This window comes from Caretta caretta, chromosome 2 (genome assembly GCF_965140235.1).
Source record: "Caretta caretta isolate rCarCar2 chromosome 2, rCarCar1.hap1, whole genome shotgun sequence".
Lineage (NCBI taxonomy): Eukaryota > Metazoa > Chordata > Testudines > Cheloniidae > Caretta > Caretta caretta.
In genome coordinates, this window is record NC_134207.1 from 25,307,350 (window position 1) to 25,327,986 (window position 20,637).

Genomic DNA, 20,637 nt, shown 5'->3' on the forward strand with positions numbered 1-20,637 from the left:
GCTAGCCATTCACAGTCTTTGTTTAATCCTGAGCTGATGGTGTCAAATTTGCAAATGAACTGAAGCTCAGCAGTTTCTCTCTGAAGTCTGGTCCTGAAGTTTTTTTGCTGCAGGATGGCTACCTTTAAATCTGCTATTGTATGTCCAGCGAGGCTGAAGTGTTCTCCTACAGGTTTTTTATATATTGCCATTCCTAATATCTGATTTGTGTCCATTTATCCTTTTACATAGGGACGGTCCAGTTTGGCCGATGTACATAGCAGAGGGTCATTGCTGGCACATGATGGTGTATATTACATTGGTGGACGTGCATGTGAATGAACTGGTGATGGTGTAGCCGATCTGGTTAGGTCCTGTGATGGTGTCACTGGTGTAGATATGTGGGCAGAGTTGGCATCAAGGTTTGTTGCAGGATTGGTTCCTGAGTTAGAGTTACTATGGTGCGGTGTGGAGTTGCTGGTGAGAATATGCTTTAGGTTGGTGGGTTATCTGTGGGCGAGGACTGGCCTGCCTCCCAAGGCCTGTGAAAGTGAGGGATTGTTGTCCAGGATCGGTTGTAGATCACTGATGATGTGTTGGAGAGGTTTTAGCTGAGGACTGTATGTGGTGGCCGGTGGAGTTCTGTTGGTTTTTTTCTTAGGGTTGTCTTGCAGCAAGAGGCTTCTGGGTACACATCTGGCTCTGTTGATCTGTTTCCTTATTTCCTCGTGTGGGTATCATAGTTTTGAGAATGCTTGGTGAAGATCTTGTAGGCGTTGGTCTCTGTCTAAGGGGTGAAGCAAATGCGGTTGTACCTCAGCGCTTGGCTGTAGACAGTGGATTGTGTGGTGTATCCGGGGTGGAAGCTGGAGGCATGACGGTAGGCATAGCGGTCGGTGGGTTTTCGGTATAGGGTGATGTTAACGTGACCGTCACTTATTTGCAAGGTGGTGTCTAGGAAGTGGACCTCCCGTGTAGTCTATAGAACAGTCTATAGAATACCAGGGTTGGAAGGGACCTCAGGAGGTCATCTAGTCCAACCCCCTGCTCAGAGCAGGACCAATCCCCAATTTTTGCCCTGATCCCAAATGGCCCCCTCAAGGATTGAACTCACAACCCTGGGTTTAGCAGGCCAATGCTCAAACCACTGAGCTATCCAGGCTGAGGTTGATGGTGGGGTGAAAGCTGTTGAAATTGTGATGGAATTCTTCCAGGGTTTCCTTCCCATGGGTCCAGATGATGAAGATGTCTTCAATGTAACGTAGGTAGAGAAGGCGCGTGAGTGGACGAGAGCTGAGGAAGCGTTGTTCCAGGTCAGCCATAAAAATGGTGGCATATTGTGGGGCCATGCGGGTGCCCATAGCAGTGTCACTGGTTTGGAGGTGTATATTGTCACCAAATTTGAAATAATTGTGTGTGAGGATAAAGTTACAGAGCTCAGCAACCAGTTGTGCTGTGGCATCATCAGGGACACTGTTCCTGACAGCTTGTATTCCATCTGTGTGTGGGATGTTTGTGTAGAGAGCCTCTGTCAAGGTTCCTCCCCACTCTGAACTCTAGGGTACAGATGTGGGGACCTGCATGAAAAACCTCCTAAGCTTATCTTTACCAACTTAGGTCAAAACTTCCCCAAGGTACAAAATATTACACCCGTTATCCTTGGAATGGCCGCTACCACCACCAAACTAATACTGGTTACTGGGGAAGAGCTGTTTGGACGCGTCTTTCCCCCCAAAATACTTCCCAAAACCTTGCACCCCACTTCCTGGACAAGGTTTGGTAAAAAGCCTCACCAATTTGCCTAGGTGACTACAGACCAGACCCTTGGATCTTAAGAACAATGAACAATCCTCCCAACACTTGCACCCCCCCTTTCCTGGGAAATGTTGGATAAAAAGCCTCACCAATTTGCATAGGTGACCACAGACCCAAACCCTTGGATCTGAGAACAATGAAAAAGCATTCAGTTTTTACAAGAAGACTTTTAATAAAAAATAGAAGTAAATAGAAATAAAGAAATCCCCCCTGTAAAATCAGGATGGTAGATATCTTACAGGGTAATTAGATTCAAAAACATAGAGAACCCCTCTAGGCAAAACCTTAAGTTACAAAAAAGATACACAGACAGAAATAGTTATTCTATTCAGCACAATTCTTTTCTCAGCCATTCAAAGAAATCATAATCTAACACATACCTAGCTAGATTACTTACTAAAAGTTCTAAGACTCCATTCCTGTTCTGTCTCTAGCAAGAGCAGCATACAGACAGACACAGACCCTTTGTTTCTCTCCCTCCTCCCAGCTTTTGAAAGTATCTTGTCTCCTCATTGGTCATTTTGGTCAGGTGCCAGCGAGGTTACCTTTAGTTTCTTAACCCTTTACAGGTGAGAGGAGCTTTCCCCTGGCCAGGAGGGATTTCAAAGGGGTTTACCCTTCCCTTTATATTTATGACAGCCTCTATATCCATGGTGGCTAGGATGGTGTTTTCTGGAAGATCACCAATGCATTGTAGTTTTCTCAGAAAATCGGTGGTGTCACGGAGATCGCTGGGAGTGGTAGTGGCGTAGGGTCTGAGTAGAGAGTCCACATATTTGGACAGTCCTTCAGTGAGAGTGCCAATGCCCGAGATGATGGGGCGTCCAGGGTTTCCGGGTTTGTGGATCTTGGGTAGTAGATAGAATAATCCTGGTCGGGGCTCTAAGGGTATGTTGATTTGTTCCTGTGTTAGTGTACGGAGTGTCCTGAGTAGATGGTACAGTTTCTTAGTGTATTCCTCAGTGGGATCTGAGGAGAGTGGCCTATAGAATTTGGTATTGGAGAGTTGTCTGGCAGCCTCCTTTTGGTAGTCAGACCTGTTCATGATGACAACAGCACCTCCTTTATCAGCCTCTTTGATTATAATGTCAGGGTTGTTTCTGAGGTTGTGGATGGCATTGCGTTCTGCATGACTTAGATTATGAGGCAAGCGATGTTGTTTTTCCACAATTTCTGCCTGTGCACGTTGGCGGAAGCATTCTATGTATAGGTCCAGACTATCATTTCGACCCTCAGGAGGAGTCCACGTGGAGTTCTTCTTCTTGTGCTGTTGGTTGGAGGGTATCTGTGTATCAGTGTGCTGTTCATTGTTATCTTGAAAGTATTCTTTGAGTCGGAGATTGAGAAAGTAGGCTTCCAGATCATCACAGAACTGTGTCATGTTTGGGGGGGGTGGCGGGGCAGAAAGAGAGTCCCCGAGATAGGACACACTCTTCTGCCGCGCTCAGTGTATAGCTGTATAGATTGATGATATTGCTGGGTGAGTTAGGGGTACCAGTGTTGTGGGCTCATGTGACAGGTAGGATTTTAGACAGCTTACAGTCCTTTTTCCTTTGTAAAGAGATGAAGTGTATAATGTAGATCTCCTGTCTTATTTTAGTAAACTCCGTTTGTATGGCCCAGCCACTCCCAGTCTCTATTCAAACCCAAGTTAATGGTATCTAGTTTGCATATCAATGTTTATTACCTTTAAATAGTAAACAGATCTGAGAATTTAGAAGTGATCAGAGTTCCCTAACATAAATTTAAATCCTAGAAATACTACAATCTTCATTCTACCCACTGGTTTACATTGCCAGGCAAAGATTAATTTAAAACAGACATTCTAGTGTTCTTTACTTGTAAATAAAGTCCAGAGCCTCACTAACATAAAAACACATGTATTTTTGCTCTCTAGTGTTTCTTTTTCACTGTCACATAGCTAACTCTGTAGGTGCTCCATTTTTATTTCCTGTTGCACTTCTTCAGAACTTGAAATATAATTCAGTTGTATACTATGATACAGGATTTAAAAAACAACCAACCAACAGAGCACATTTTGTTGTCCAAACATTGCGTGTACTTGTTTTTCCCTGAGAAAACAGTGAGTACTGTTCCAACAGGATGTTGTGGGTTCCCTCCCCCCCTTTTGTTCTTACATTTCCCTTCTCTGAGCTTTGGTGTAATCAGAAAAAGCCTGGCGTTGGACTAAATTAGCAGTGACACAGTTCAATGTACACACTGTTTGATGAAGGGCTCATCTCTCTTAAATGATTAAAAAGTAACATGGAACTGGTTTTAGATTTTGTGGTTCACTATTCAAGAATGCTGAAGCAGATTCACATTTGGAAATATTGACCACTTAGCATGTGCTGTGTTAACATTTTATATTTCGCAGAGGATAGATCTTCTCTTCCATGGAACATCATTGGTATATTACTTTTCTATCTAGGCATTTATAGTGTGGTAATGAAGAATGATACTAAGAATTATTGAATGATGAAATGTTGGCAGGACGGTACAGACCCACCAAGGGTACCAAAACAAATATAATTTGTAGTTATCAAGCAAAGCCTTATATTTAGAAATGGCCCTGTGATTTAATATCTGAATCACAGTTTGAAGCAATCATTGCTATTTATTTTTGCTGTGTTTAGCTTTGTAGTCATACTTGGTATTACTGGATAATTGCTTATATATAAGCATTATTAATTTAAAGGAGCAAAGCTTGGGCAGTTTTTAATTGGACACAGAGGGTTTCATCCCCAGGACACTGATCTGCCTCCAGTCCAGGTGGGTGATGGTTGTTTGCTCTTTAGTGACTTCTGAGTATGCTGCCCATATCATAACGTCCACAATTAGCATCACCGGTTTGTAGCCTAAGCAGGGAGGCCAAGAACACTATGGAGGGACATTGAATAGATGCCACGTTCAGCAAGATGACTGCCAACAGTCATAGCTGCAGAAATACCGGTTGCAGTTAAATTATTTCCTAAATACATTTCACAGTATTAACGTGTTAAATGTTTCTTACCTGTTCCATTTGCAGGTTGCTGACTGCACTAAATAATTTGTTTTCTTTTAAAAAGGCATTTGCAAGAGGAAGTTGTGTCAAGATTAAAATGTCTTTTAAGGTGACATTCACCCCAGTACAGAGGGTCAGCAGAAAGCTGGGTAGCACTTAAGTCTCATTCAGCTCTATTTTGAGCACTTAAGTCTGTGCATGTCTTGCATTGGTTCTCTGCACAGGGGTGAATTTCACCCTAAATGTGTTGCGCCAAAGGTATAGATTAAATAATGATATTTTTGCAATTCCACAAGTCCTGTGGCAGTTTAATAAAGCACCTATTTAGGGAAAATGGCATAGAAAATTCCATCTGCAAAGAAATTACTAACTTCAGAAGCATTATTGAAATGCCAAGTGTAACTGAAAATATATTTCCCCAGGGACACCTTTATAACATGCAAAAAGAAAAGGAGGACTTGTGGCACCTTAGAGACTAACCAATTTATTTGAGCATGAGCTTTCGTGAGCTACAGCTCACTTGCATCCGATGAAGTGAGCTGTAGCTCACGAAAGCTCATGCTCAAATAAATTGGTTAGTCTCTAAGGTGCCACAAGTCCTCCTTTTCTTTTTTCAAAGACAGACTAACATGGCTGTTACTCTGAAACCTTTATAACATGCTCCTCGATGTGATATTGGCGTGTCCAAGAAATAACCACAATAAAGGATCTCTGTCTTCCTCTCTATCCACCTGTAGTCCCAGTCAGACTGGCTTTTGCTCATTTTTGTGATGTGTATTGGTGTTTGGTTTGCTACTGTGGGTAAAAGAAATGGGTTTCAAGTTTCAACCAGAAGGTGGTGAGATTTGCAGTGATTCTAGTCTTCTGGGAGTGGATTCCACAGTATCAGCCAGCTGCTGAGGTAACTCTGCCTGCCTCTAAGACAGAGATCTCCCCAGCTGTATTTAAAAGGCTATATTCTCAGATTTTCCAGGGAGAAGGAAATTATTGTGTATTCACACTGACACAGTGGTCCCTTTCCCCCTTGCTCATTGCCCAGTTGTCCCCTCTGATTTGTGTTGTCATTAAGAATGTGTTAATACTTTCTGACAGATCATATACCTCCAAATCAAAAGTAAGAGTTTGCATCTGAGGCACAGGCAGATATACCCATGCCTCTTTGGTCTGAAATTGGGACAGAAATCTAATGAGATCAAACCTTTTTATGAAATTTCCGTTTTATGAACCTTTCCAGTCTTTGGTTAACCCCCAAACCTGGCAAACTGAAGGTCGCTTATGACCCCAGGTTTACCCTTACAGAGCTCTATTGCTGGAGAGCTTGCCAGCATTAGAGTGTCTGTCCTGCAACATGTAGGAGAGCTCGGCGATGCTCTGGAACTACTCCATACGAAGCCAGTCAGGACTCTGGGGGAGCATGCCTCCTCTCTCTGAGCAGACTGTCTCCAGGGCAAGAAGCTTATACAGCTTCAACTTTCCTGGGTCTGACCTCGGAGCATTCAGCATCCCCTTCCACACCATGTGCTTCCTGCAGTGAGTCCGCACAGGCAGGGCTCCTGGCTCAGTGGGACTTAGGCTGACGAATATTTGAATTGCCATTCTGGATCAGAACAAGGGTCCAGTAACCCATAATGGACAGTTGGTGGTATCAGATGCTTTAGGAGAAGGTACAAGAAAACCTTCAGTAGGGAATTATGGGAAGACCTGCCCCAAAAGAAAGTTTCTTCCCACCCACCAATAGCTACATGGTGGGTTGGGGCCTGAAGCATCAGGGTTTATATATCCCTCCCAAAACTCTTGTTTATTTTTAAGATTTGTTGTTCTAACTAGGTATTCTTATTATCCATATAAATGTCTAATCCTTTTTGAATCCTACTAAACTCTTGGCTTCAGTAATTTGTGTTTTGTGGAAAGTATATCCTTTTATCACATTTGAATTTGCCACCACACAATTATATTCCATGGCTCCTTGTTCTTATATCCTGAGGCAGGGCAGAGAGGAATTTCTAATCTATCTCGTCTATGCTATTCATTTTTTATAAAACATCATATCCCTTCTTATTTGTTGTCTTTATGAGACAAATAATCCCAGTCTTTCTTCACAGAAGAGTTTTCCCATGCCCTACTCACTGTCATTGCCCATGTCTGCACTCCTTCTCGACACTGATTTAGTGCATTTCCCATGGAGGCAGACTTTCTGCCATTGGCTCCCCCTGCCTGAACTGATCTTGGACTCTATGTTTTATTGCTGGCAGCTCATTTAAAATGAAATTGAAAGTAAAAATAAGAAAAGATACTCGGTTACATTCAAGCTCTGATCCTGCACCTTTGAAATCCATGGGAGCCTTGTCAGTGACTTCAATGGGCAAAGGATCAGCACCAAGGAAAGAAAGCAGACTATAATGAATTATTAAATACCTCTGTAGTAGTTTGTGGTAAATCCTCACTGTCTATGATCGTTTCATATTTGGTTGCTTCACATCAAGTCTTTTCCTCTGGCAGTGACCAGCTGTGTTCACGAAGAAATTTAGCCCAATCGTATAGAATAGTAAAGAGCAAGTACATTCTTTATTGGCAAAGTTCTATCCTTTCCACTGTTACATCTACCATTGGCCTCTCCCAGTGAGAAGATACTGGAACTGGCTGGACTATTGGTCAATTCTGGTGTTATGGAAATTCCTATTATTATATTTTGAAATACATGATAAAGGGGATATCTGCGGGAATGTCCTTTGGGAAGAAGCCAAAACAATAATTAGGGAGAAGCCAATTAGCATAACAGCTGGTGTGAGAAAGATAAGAGACCAAATATGTGAGACACTTAAAAAAGTCATAGTTGCATAAGAGGTTTAAGAAAAACCTATTCTGTTACACTTGGAAGTGAAAAAAGTAATTTGAGTAAAGTGTTTATTTTTTGTCAATGGAAAAAAACAAAAAATCTAACCCCGTGATTCCTAAAATAAAGCTTTTTTAAGAAAATCAAGTCTGGTAAGTTTCTAGTATATGTAGTATAAATTCACCAGGAAAATATAGTTAAATGGTGCCCCATTAAAGATTAAAAACAAAACATAAGGAAAATTACAGATTTGGGTAAACTAAACAAACTTTTGCCTAATATTGCAAGCTATAATAGACCAGTATACTTAAAATAAATCAATATTTTAAGGTAATTCCAACACAAAATACCGTGCCAGACCCTCTCTTTCTCCCAATACACCCCCTAAGCCAGAGGGGTCAGGAACAGGTGGTATAGCACTCGCTATGCCTCCTTCATGCAAGCTGCTGTAAACAAAGGGAAACCCCAGTTGCCCCACTTGAACAGCTTTATGGCTGCTTTATGTTGCCTAATCTGTGCAAAACAGACCTGTGTGTGAGGGCTTTGACCCCCTAGGTTATTAAAGGATGAGATATGGAAAGCATAGAACGCAAAGAGTAAAAACAAGATATATGAGAAGCAGCTACAAATCTAAAGGAGGTGGGTGGGCGGAGTGGTGGAGGAGAGAGGGGTTAAAGGCAAAGCTCCAAAGCTAGATAGCTATCTGGCTGAGGCTTTCAGAAATTTTAACAAATATGTGGCTATCTGGCTTCCACTGTTGCCTTGAATGCTGTCCTGGGGGTGGAAAAAAGACCTACATTTTCTGCTAGAGGGAAAGCATCTATCTCAGCCCCATCAAAACTGAGGAGAGAGCTCAAGCTTTTCTGAATCTTACAGATGCATCTGCTGACTAAACATGGTTAGTAAAAAAAAAAAAAAAAAAGTCACACTGCAACCTATTAATCTTTTCTTCCTCCGAGACCACAAAAGTTTCATTGCTGGTTAACAACTTTGATGATGATAGCTATGTACTACATGTAATCTGTACGGTTGGGTTAAGAGTTACTTCAGTTCCTTCTGACGTCACTTTCCCTTACTGGCCATTTTGGGTGCAAATCACAGCTTTCCTTGTATGCACTAGGGGCTTGCAACTACACCAGTGGCTGAAATTGGGGCTAATCCTTAATGCAGAGGAGATTTTATATTCACCACCTGTCCTGATTTCTACAGGATCATGCACATCTCATGGGAAACTTCCTTCTTTTTTAGGCTGAGTCTACAGGACATTAATGGCATGAGTCTTTAGTCTCCATGCAAGCAAAATTCCCAGTGCCTGGATTCAGAGTTTTGCCCCTGTAATGTGTGGTCAGGTGTTAGGGGATCCACAACAGTTTTCACAGTAAGTGTAACATCACCACATTGTGATGCTGCATCGCAACGTGACTATGTTCCATTGCAATACATTAATTTACCCCACAGGAAAGGCTTTGAAAGGTTGTATCATTATATGTAAATAGATAGGAGCTAGACCCTCAATCCTGGAAAACCCCTTTGCGCTGTACAGCAAAAGGATCTTAAGTCCGTCCTTATGGGCATTTGAGGACTCCCTCAGTACGGAGGAATCCTCAGTTTAAAGTTAGGGTAGGAGCTCGACAACAGCCACTCATTGAATCTCCCCAAGCATAAGTAGCAGGAGGGGTATTATGAGAGCTGGAGATCACAGGGACAGACCGCAAAGCACCGTGGTGATCTTCCCTGGGTCGCTGGCCCTAATCATAGCAGCACTTAGCTCCTGGCCAGCCCCAGTATCAGAGTGTTGGAAAGTTGGCTTTTAGGCACCTTTTTTAAAAAAAAAAAAAATTCCATTTGACCCAGTCAAAAGCCTTAGGGTCAATCTTCAGAGGTGCAGAGCCTGAGTTCAAGGCCTTTGACTGGGTCAAATGGAATATTTCATAACGGGAGTACTGGAAATTACGTACAAGAATTACGGAGAAAACTACAAGCTTTTTATACAAAATTGATAGTTTTCGGAGTAGCAGCCATGTTAGTTTGTATCCGCAAAAAGAAAAGGAGTACTTGTGGCACCTTAGAGACTAACCAATTTATTTGAGCATAAGCTTTCGTGAGCTACAGCTCACTTCATCGGATGTATCCAATGAAGTGAGCTGTAGCTCACGAAAGCTTATGCTCAAATAAATTGGTTAGTCTCTAAGGTGCCACTAGTACTCCTTTTCTTTTTACCTTACCAGTGAGACACTAAAGAAGCTCAATCTATTTATCTTAACAAAGAGAAGCTTAAAAGGTGACTTGATCATGGTCCATGAGTGCCTGTATGGGGAAAAACAACAAGGAGTCTGGTGGCACCTTAGAGACTAACAGATTTATTTGAGTTTATGCTCAAATAAATCGTTAGTCTTTAAAGTGCCACCGGACTCCTTGTTGTTTCTGTGGATACAGACTAACACGGCTACCCCCTGGTACTTGACACCATGTATGGGGGAAAGACTTTTGATTATAGAGGGCTCTTAATTTAGCAGTCCAAGGCATAACAATGTCCAATGACTGGAGGCTAAACTTAGATTAATTCACACTAGAAAAAAAGCACAAGGATTTTTGTTTGTTTTGTTTTGTTAATGAAATAACTATTTAAACAGCTGACCTATCATTTGAATTCTCTGTCATTTGAAGTGAGATCAAGATTGGATATCTTTCTAAAAGTTATGGGTTTGATGGAGGAACTATTGGGTGAAATTATACAGCCTGTGTTATGCAGCAGGTCAGACAAAATGATCATAATTGTACTTGCTAGCCATAAAATCCATTAAAAGTTTATATTGAAATTAACTAGTAAGGTACCCAAACAAGCTTTACTCTGCCTGGTAGTGACACCATTCAGTAACTATATGACTATGATTACCATAGGGTATTAGGGTTAAGGTATTTTAGTATGTGTGGTCCCAGAGTAGATTCAAATAATTTTCAGAGACAAAGTCAATTTTTTTCTTCCTCCCCCATCCCTTATGCTGTCACTACAGGGTTTTAAAATGTAAACCTACTGGTCACAAATAGAAACAGATGTCAATACTTCTCCACAAGTTCTAAACTGCCACTGGATATTTAGATTTGCTGTCCAGATTGCCAACAGAAGAAAAGTCATCAAAAAATCTCATGGTTAGTATGTTCTTAATGAGTTCTAATAGCATTTTGGAAAAGTTAGATGTATATTGGTACAATAAAGCCTGGAACTACAACATTATGAGAAATGAATATTAAAAAAGCAAAAATTAGACAACTTTTTTTTTTACAATTCTTTGGCTCTGCATTAAAAAATAAAATAAATCTTGAGATCTTGTTTACTGGCAAGGGACACTGTCTAAGGTTAAGCATGTCATACATAATATGTGGTTGAGGTCCCTTTAGTTAAGCAGTGTGATACTCAACAGTGCCAAATTACATTCACGCTTGGTGCCCCCAAATCACACCTGCCGGCAGCACAGCTGGATTCTCATTGACCCAGCTGGGCAATAAGCAGCCCACAGGGATTGACTTACAGTTGCTCCTTCCAGCTAACCAGGGGCTACTGTAGAACCTGACAAACAAGCAGCCAGATCATCTCCCTGTCTCCTCGTCCTGTGGTTTACATCCACCACAGAGCAGCAGCCTGGTGGGAACAGGGAGGCAGTGACAGGACAAAAGTTGGGAAGAGTACCTTCCTAGGCAGCTCCCATCACACCTAACAGCTCCAGCAATCCCCAAGTACTCCCTGCCCTTACACATCCAACTGCAGTAACCTCCCGCCAGATACACTCAGCTGCCCCAGTACCCCCTAGGCACCCACCCACCCAACTACACCAGCACCATATATGTAGCTGCACAAACACCCACCCGGGTGTCTCAAGACCACCCAGGCAGCACCCTTCACCCACTCTTTCTTTCAGTTCATGGTTGTTGAATAAAATCTTCAAAACAAAAACCAAAAGTTACAGTCACAATCAGAACAAGTCACAGACACAAAAAGAAACCATCTCCGCCTCAGACTTAGTCCTGAAAACTAGAAGATCAATCCGTTACCATTGGCTCCCCCATGCCCCCCACCATTCTGCTGAACTCAGTCATTTTTTTCTCCATCATTGCCAGAGACTGAACAATTGCACAGATAACCGCAATCTGAATAATTACAGGTGTGTCGTTCTGTGCTTGAACAGAGGCTGAATATACTCACACTGCCATGGGGGAAGGGGGGAGATAAAAGTACTATGTTATTAACTGCCACAGTCTCAAAGGAAATATGCAGCAAATATCTCTCACTTCTTATTGAAGTGGATGCTGAGTCCCCTGATGTCCACAGGGACTCTGAGTTCCGAAGCCAACAAATCCCAAATACAGACATTAGAGGAACAGAATAATAAGTGTTCCATTGTTGCCTCTGTTCCGGAGTGGGCTTCCCAGAGACAGCCTTTATCTTCTAGGTGTGTCCCTCTTGGTTATCGCTCACATAAGAATTTACCATGAGATACCTGCCGCCGCATATCCCTGTACCAGAAGGGAACTCTGTTATTTCAAAGGAACAACAATGCCCCACTGAGATAATCTTTTGGGCAAGTCAGTATTGCTAAATATTCCTTAAGCACCCTCTGGAACAGCTCTCTTTCAAACTGTGAGCCACCGTGCTGGCACGCCATTGCCTGAATTTGTCATTGGCAAATGCATCTTAAAGCAAGTTTCATGTAAGTGGGAGCCTGCCGGGCTGTTGCAGGAAAATAAAAAAAACCTTTTCAGGGATTGCATCCCCTTTTCCTCACCAGTTACTCCATTTCTTCCCTTGTGACATTTCCCAGTAATCCCAGCTATACAAACGCTATGAAAATTGAAAAACAAAACCAAGACCATCAAGAAAGCTTCAGGGTAGACCATCCCCCAAACCCCTTATTAAACCGGCAAGTAGACTATACTTCTCTTCATTAGGTTTCATTTGAAAAAGATAACCCTAGCAGTTTGACCAACAAGTTTCTGGGAGAGGATACACAGATACCACATAAATACAAAAGCAAAGCAGAAATGTTTTAATTAACATCATTCTTTCTGCCAATATCAGAGGCCATTTCATCGCCTTAATCTGGCAGGAGGTGAACTGCTTCACCCAGTTCAACCCGGCTACTGAATCATCGCCAAAGGTGAGTCCCAAAATACCTATAATCCGGGGAAGCTTGTTGCAAACTGCAACTCCTCTGGAAGAGCAAAATCCCCACCCACAAAGCTCTGCTTTCGTTCATGTTAATCTGAAGCTGAATAATTATGTAAAGTGTCCAAAAAAAAAAAAATGTCCCTATCTGGTGTACTGTCCACCAACACTCTGACTTCATCTGCATGGTCAAAAATTTTAATTGACAAGAGTGAAATTATTTTACTCCTTTAAGCCCTGAAATCCAATTAACATATGCTGCCCACAGTAAAGGGTCCGAAATAAAACAGCAATGGAATCAAGGAACAGACTAGCATGTGCAATAACCCCTACCACACATAGCCTCTCATTCACCATCTGCACAAATCAGCACAAACCTTCCAGGGTTGTCACTCTGTGTATCACTCTGAAGCGTAGAATGTCTGTTGAGTCAGTGTGAAATGATGGGAACAGCTACAAGCATGGCTGAGAGCTCTTTGTGTTTAGAATATCACCAGGTTCAGTCATCCCAGGACCCTGTGAGAACCAGATGGAATGTTGGAATGGTGGTGGGATGGTGGGAAAAACAGCTACTTGGGGTAACCAAGAGGAGGTTGTGCCTCCAGCCAGGAGGCAGCTCTGTGCATAAACTGTGGGGAACATGTACAACCAGCCACATTGCTCATTGCAACACAGGGCATAGAAACAAGAGACCCCATTTTCAGCTTTTTTCTAGGGCTGTTGATTAATCGCAGTTAACTCATGCGATTAACTCAAAAAAATTATTCACGATTAATCGCAGTTTTAATTGCACTGTTAAACAATAGAATGCAAATTGAAATGTATTAAATATTTTTGGATGTTTTTCTACCTTTTCGAATGTATTGATTTCAATTACAACACAGTATACAAAGTTGACAGTGCTCACTCTATACTATTATTTTTTATTACAAATATTTGCACTGTAAAAATGGCAAACAAAAATAGTATTTTTCAGTTCACCTCATACAAGTACTATAGTGCAATCTCTTTGTCATGTAAGTGCATCTTACAAATGTAGATTTTTGTTGTTGTTACATAACTGCACTCAAAACCAAAACAATGTAAAACTTTACAGCTTACAAGTCCACTCAGTCTTACTTCTTGTTCAGCCAATTGCTAAGACAAACAAGTTTGTTTACATTTGCGGGAGATAATGCTGCCTGCTTCTGATTTACAATGTCACCAGAAAGTGAGAACAGGCGTTCGCATGGCACTTTTGTAACCGGCATTGTAAGGTATTTACGTGCCAGCTATGCTAAACATTAATATGCTCCTTCATACTTTGGCCATCATTCCAGAGGACATGCTTCCATGCTGATGATGCTCTTTAAAAAAAATGCATTAATTAAATTTGTGAGTGAACTCCTTGGGGGAGAATTGTGTGTCTCCTACTCTGTTTTACCCACTTTATATCTCATGTCATAGCAGTCTTGGATGATGACCCAGCACATGGTTGTACATTTTAAGAACATTTTCACTGCAGATTTGACAAAACAAAAAGAAGGTACCAGTGTGAGATTTCTAAAGATAGCTACAGCAGTTGACCCAAGATTTAAGAATCTGAAGTGCCTTCCAAAATCTGATAGGGACAGGGTGTGGCGCATGCTTTCATAAGTCTTAAAAGAACAACACTCCGATGTGGAAAATTGTTAAGACTCCAGTGCGGAAACTACAGAATCTGAGTCACCAAAAAAGAAAATCAACCTTCTGCTGGTAGCATCAGACTCAGATGATGAAAATGAACTTGCTTCAGTCTGCACTGCTTTGGATGGTTATCGAGCAGAACCCTTTATCAACTCTGGAATGGTGGTGGAAGCATGAAGGGACATATGACTCTTTAGTGCATCTGGCACATAAATATCTTGCGACGCTGGCTACAACAATGCCATGTGAACGCCTATTCTCACTTTCAGGTGACATTGTGAACAAGAAGAGGGCAGCATTATCTCCTGCAAATGTAAACAAACTTGTTTGTCTGAGCGATTGGCTGAACAAGAAGTGATTGGATTTGTAGGCTCTAAAGTTTTACATTGTTTTATTTTTGAATGTAGCTATTTTTTGCACATAATTCCACATTTGTAAGTTCAACTTGCACGATAAAGAAATTGCACTACAGTACTTGTACTAGGTGAATTGAAAAATACGATTTCTTTTGTTTCTTTTTTACAGTGCAAATATTTGTAATAAAAAATAATATAAAGTGAGCACTGTACACTTTGTATTCTGTGTTGTAATTGAAATCAATATATTTGAAGATGTAGAAAACATACAAAAATATTTAAATGAATGGTATTCTATTATTGTTTAATCATGTGATTAATCTTGATTAGTTTTTTTAATCGCTTTACAGCCTACTTTTTTCACACACATGACTTTACGAATTACACCCATGGGATAGCTACTAGTACTATGCATAATGGCATGTATATTATTAATAGTGTATGCTCCTGTAATTCATTTCTTTGGCTATTTTTGAAAAGCAAACAATCGTTTTAAAGGCCACTTAAGGTTGCTAAGTGCCACGCAAGATGCTGACCAATGGTATCAATTACAAACCCCAAACACTTAAAAGCAAGGAAATGAATAGGCAAGATAAACTTTATATTGGCCACATAACAAACATGTTGGGTCAAATTCATGATAATTTTGCCATTGACTTTGGTGGAACCAGGATTTCACCCACGGTTTGTTCAGGATTTTATGTATTTATTATTATTGCTATCTTAATTTTGGTCGCTAAATATTTTCTTTCAAAGGATACATTTAAGTGGAAAATATCAATATATCTATGAATTGACAGAGGGTTTGGTAAAATAATTATAAATCTTTTTTCTTGAGGATAACATAAATAATTGAAAAAATTAGTAACATTATTAATGTATGGTAAAATTATATATATATTTATATCATTAATATTTAGTTGAAATGCCTTCCTGGCATAGAGTTTTTGTCTTTGTCTAGGCTATCCAAGGTACAGAGTTCAACTCCTGCCTCTGCTGTGTCCAGCATGGGGACAGAGGGCAAGAGAACAAACTATAGGTCCATCAGTGGCTATTAGCCAGGATGGGCAGGGATGGTGTCCCTAGCCTCTGTTTGCCAGAAGCTGAGAATGAGCGACAGGGGATGGATCACTTGGTGATTACCTGTTCTGTTCATTCCCTCTGGGGCACCTGACACTGGCCACTGTCGGAAGACAAGACACTTTGGTCTGACCCAAGAGGGCAATTCTTATGTTCTTATATACATATGATAGATGTTAATCATGTTGCTTAACACATTTCTGAAAGTCGCTCAGATGCTATGGTGATGAACCCAGTATAGGAATCTATGTAGAATAGAATACATATAATTTTTACAAAATGTTGCATGTAAGAATAAAAGATAACCACTGATGTTTCTCTAATTGTCATACCATTTCTAATGATCCTGGGATGTGACATTACATTCCCAATCTCCACTAATGGCTTCTCTTTGTCTCTGCCCAGCCCATCTTATTAACATATCAATAAGAACTTTAGGTCTCACTCTTGCCCTTATTATGATTAGTTTGTATTTTTTTAATGACAGGTTTCAGCGTAACAGAGGGGGTGAGAGAACCTGGATTTGTGCAGGAAATGGCCCACCTTGATTATCATACACATTGTGAAGAGAGTTGTCACTTTGGATGGGCTATTACCAGCAGGAGAGTGAGTTTGTGTGTGGGGGGGTGGAGGGTGAGAAAACCTGGATTTGTGCTGGAAATGGCCCAACTTGATGATCACTTTAGCTAAGCTATTACCAGCAGGACAGTGGGGTGGGAGGAGGTATTGTTTCATGATCTCTCTGTGTATATAAAGTCTGCTGCAGTTTCCACGGTATGCATCCGATGAAGTGAGCTGTAGCTCACGAAAGCTCATGCTCAAATAAATTGGTTAGTCTCTAAGGTGCCACAAGTCCTCCTTTTATTTTTTTATGTATTCATGGTTCTGCTTACGAGCTGACTGAAGTTCTTCACATGCCCTAACATTTTACTCCAGTCTATCAAGTATATAGGTCATATTATTATATAATTAGCTGTATTTATATTCTACAGCATTATCCTTCTGAGTTGAAAAGGTGTAAACTCCTCTCTATCCACAGCCTGCAACAGCTCTTATGCACTATTCCTGTACGATCTGTTAGGACCTAGCCTCCCTTTGTAAATTCCTGAAGCTTATGCAGGTATGAAAACAAGCCGTACAACGGATCCTGGTGTATTACCTGGTAGCGGACTGCTCACCACAGACTAAAGCCAAACCCCCTCATGCATCCTGTACTCTGCCCTCAGTCCTTATCTCTCCTTCACATGCTGGGGGAATACTAAGTGGTTCAAAGAAACTAAAAATTATAGTGTGCTCCTCAGCTGCTACAAAACGGCCAGCACCAATTGTACTGGCAGTTTGACCCACCAATGGACATTTATTCAGAGAGGTGTGAGGCTCTACTTGTAAAGAAGCTACAAGAAATCATGATATATGTTATCTGGGCAACACTGGCATTTGCTGCCATTCAGCTGCTGGGCATGCTGTGTGTGCCTGTGTAGTGTTGTGTAGGAGGAGCTGGGATCCTGCTCTTACCACTGGAAGACCTTATGGGTAGAAGATAATGCAAACCAAAGCTTGAATCTCTTATTTACTTGGAAGATGAATGGGCCTGGTCTACTGCAGTAGTTTTCCTGCCTCTGTAGACTGAGCTAAAACACACCCTGCACAGATGAGGACAGTTGTAATGTACACTGGTGATGGGCAAAGCAACTTGGCTTTGCACATACCCACATACTTACCTGTGACTGACTATTGCAGCCAGCTATTCATGGATCTAAGTATGTTTTCGTATACTAGGAAACTTTCTAACTTCAGAACCATTTGTCGATCAAGATTACTTTGGCTGACATGAAAATGAAAGGAAGTGTGCCTAATTTGGTAGATTACCTCTAAGCATTAACTGACTGATTCTTACATATATATGGAATCCTTTAAATCTTCACTATGTGGAACTTTTTGGGCTAAAGTTGTACAAAGGAAGCCAGCTGTATTTAATCTGTGATGGCTAATATATTAATTCTTACCTCTCGCCAGGGTCAGTTTTTTAAAAACATAGGTGAATTCCAGTACGCTTTAAAGATAAATTCTATGAAATGACTACTAGTCAAAATAATTTTAAAATCACAAGCATGTATCTTTGATCTTCTCAAATTTAGAGATCCAATCTTCCAAACTTTAGTGTTTTAAAATAAAGCTGCCGTTTCAGGAGCGCTACTGTTCTATAATTAATTTTCATTTTTTTCTATGGAGAGCTGTTTTATGTGTTGAGTGCACTGTGATACTGTAGATCTTAAAGTGGTTTGGAAATAATGTAGCCATGTAGAGTAGCAAAGTAGTATGTGAAAGTGATCTCAGTTGTAAATAGTAAACCTGATTAAATAAAATCTGTCTATTCTCCCTCAAAAAACAAACAACAAAACAAAAAAACCCACTGCAAACTTCCACCCCATTCACTACTTTGCCCGCTGACATCCACCTTCTGCCTCCACTCTCTCATTCCAGCCAATTTCTGCCAAACCCTTGGCTTGCTTACACCCCAGCCACTACCTGTTTCTAGACATCTCACCATCCTCTTCTTCTAGATCTGATACTGTCACAACCACTACCCCAACTACCTCCCTAATATTAGATGAAGGAGAGAGAGAGAAAGGGAGTCTGTGAGCCTCTGGCTTATTCAGGTGTTATCCAAGGTGTTGATTTTGATGAATGAAGCCCTATAAATATGGTTAGGGTCCTGGCTACCCAAGAATCTGCTTTTCTTGCTGTATGTTACCTCTTCAGTTGTGTTGTTTTGCTAACATTACCTACGTTTGGTTAGCTGAGGAATGGAACAGGGTGTTTTTAATGAGGTGCCATTATTTCTGGATTTTGCTTCCGTAACTGGTCCGTCAGAGCTTGGAACTGGTGACCTTCTGAGTACATTGGTTGGCTCACTTGAATGATCACTCAAGGATTCTGAGGGGGCGTGAAATAGAGAACTGATCTAATTTTGGGACTGAGTTATGTAGTTTGTCAATAAGGGCTGTTTGTTGAATCTGATTTCTCGTGTATGCATCTAGTATTTTGGATGATCACATCTGTCACAGTTCCTAGTGAGCGCTGCTTCCTGTCCACCCTCTAGGACTGGTGTGAGGCACTGGGGAGGCTTCTCTGGATCCCCGGGGAGGGTAGTTTGCTCCCTGCTCCAGGCCACTGCGTCTGACCATGGTGGATTTGCACCCAAGCCCTCTGGGTTTAATCCTCTTACATCATTACAGAAAATACCACATCAAGAAAAATAACTTCCCACATTCAGAGTCCCAGAAACTTCTTTGGTGTCCACGTTGACTCAGGCTACAAGCACAGCAATGGGATTCATCATACCCACATTTGTTAGCCTGTTATACCAATAAAATAAAAACCAGTAGGATCTTATTAAAGGGGAAAAGGCAAAATGCCACAGTTATTGTGAATACAGAAAGAATCATAGTAAGCAGTTAGTTATAGCTATAACATTCCATTCAATTTCATATTTATTCACACATTCATACACACACACACACACAGGTTTCAGAGTAACAGCCATGTTAGTCTGTATTTGCAAAAAGAAAAGGAGTACTTGTGGCACCTTAGAGACTAACCAATTTATTTGAGCATGAGCTTTCGTGAGCTACAGCTCACTTCATCAGATGCAACACACACACAAGGTTGTTATCATAGTTACCAGCAAGGTTGTTATCATAGTTACCAGCCTTAGAGTTGCTCATGCCAAGCCATTGGCCAGGTGGCCTGGACATAGGAGGGAGCAGGGCCTTGTCAGATGCTCATCTGATGCTCCTGGAAGTTGGTTTGCAGAATCAGACCACGAAGTTCTCACTTTCTAGAGTCCATTTTTATAGGAATTTCTTCCTATGCCAGTCTATGGGAATTGCTTCATCATGCTGTTGCTGAATCAATCAGCAGATGGCACATTCCTGACGGCTCTGTGCTGCCAGATGTTATCTTGTTCTTTGGTTCTCCCATCCTTGAGTCTGTTGGATGGATTCCAGTCTGCCCTCTGGGGGTCCTTTGGTTATTTTCACTTGATGCCTTCTTCAGCCAATGGACACTGCATTCTTAGGCTGGCACCTCCCTGATCATTCAGTTATTATCCACACCAAGCATCCATCCACATACATCCTCTATCTCTATTTTAATCACAATTGTTAACAAAGCGAGATGAATACAACAAAAGGGCAGGGAGTCTCTGGGTGCTGTTTCTGTTGTTACAGAGTATTGCTTTGAGTCTCTCTCTGTGTGAGTAGTTGTTGTTACAAAGAATTGCTTTGAAAACAGACTCTGTCTTAGAATGTACTAACACAATTAGCAGCTTGCAAGTTTCACACATAGAGGGAGAGAAACAGTACCAAAAACCAAGAGACCTCTTAATTAGTAATACCCTGGAATTTAAACTTTGGGGAATCAAACTCATTTGTGATTTTAATACAGAACTTCTTTAATATGATCCAACAAGCCTGCTAGCTCATTGTCAGGCACACCCTTATGAACTTCCTCCCCAGTCCCATGGGAATGATTTGACCCGTTTCTCCTGTTCAAGGCAGATGCATTTGTCTTGGTCACCAAGCTTCTGTTTTGTCGCTCCAGTTTTGCCTGCTCATTTCAACATCTGGCCTCCAGCTTCATCTGTCTCTCCTTCACGACCAGCTTTTCCACACCAACCTCCATAGCTCTAGACCTCTCACCATCACCACTATCTCTACTGGATTATCCGTGGGACCATCTC

General features: G+C 41.3%; 1 protein-coding gene across 2 annotated transcripts in view; it reads left to right on the forward strand.

Annotated features, from left to right (window-relative positions):
• Positions 1-20,637, forward strand: part of ENPP2 (ectonucleotide pyrophosphatase/phosphodiesterase 2) — a 108,854-nt gene that overhangs the window by 13,409 nt on the left and 74,808 nt on the right. Inside the window, exon 1 of one of the 2 annotated variants that reach the window (XM_048841553.2) lies at positions 10,762-10,781. The exons of the other annotated variant lie outside the window; for it this stretch is intronic. Coding sequence (XP_048697510.1) covers positions 10,779-10,781 — 3 coding nt within the window. The 5' untranslated portion in view covers positions 10,762-10,778. Of the gene's footprint in view, positions 1-10,761; positions 10,782-20,637 lie in introns of those variants that run through there. 2 annotated transcript variants of the gene reach the window in all.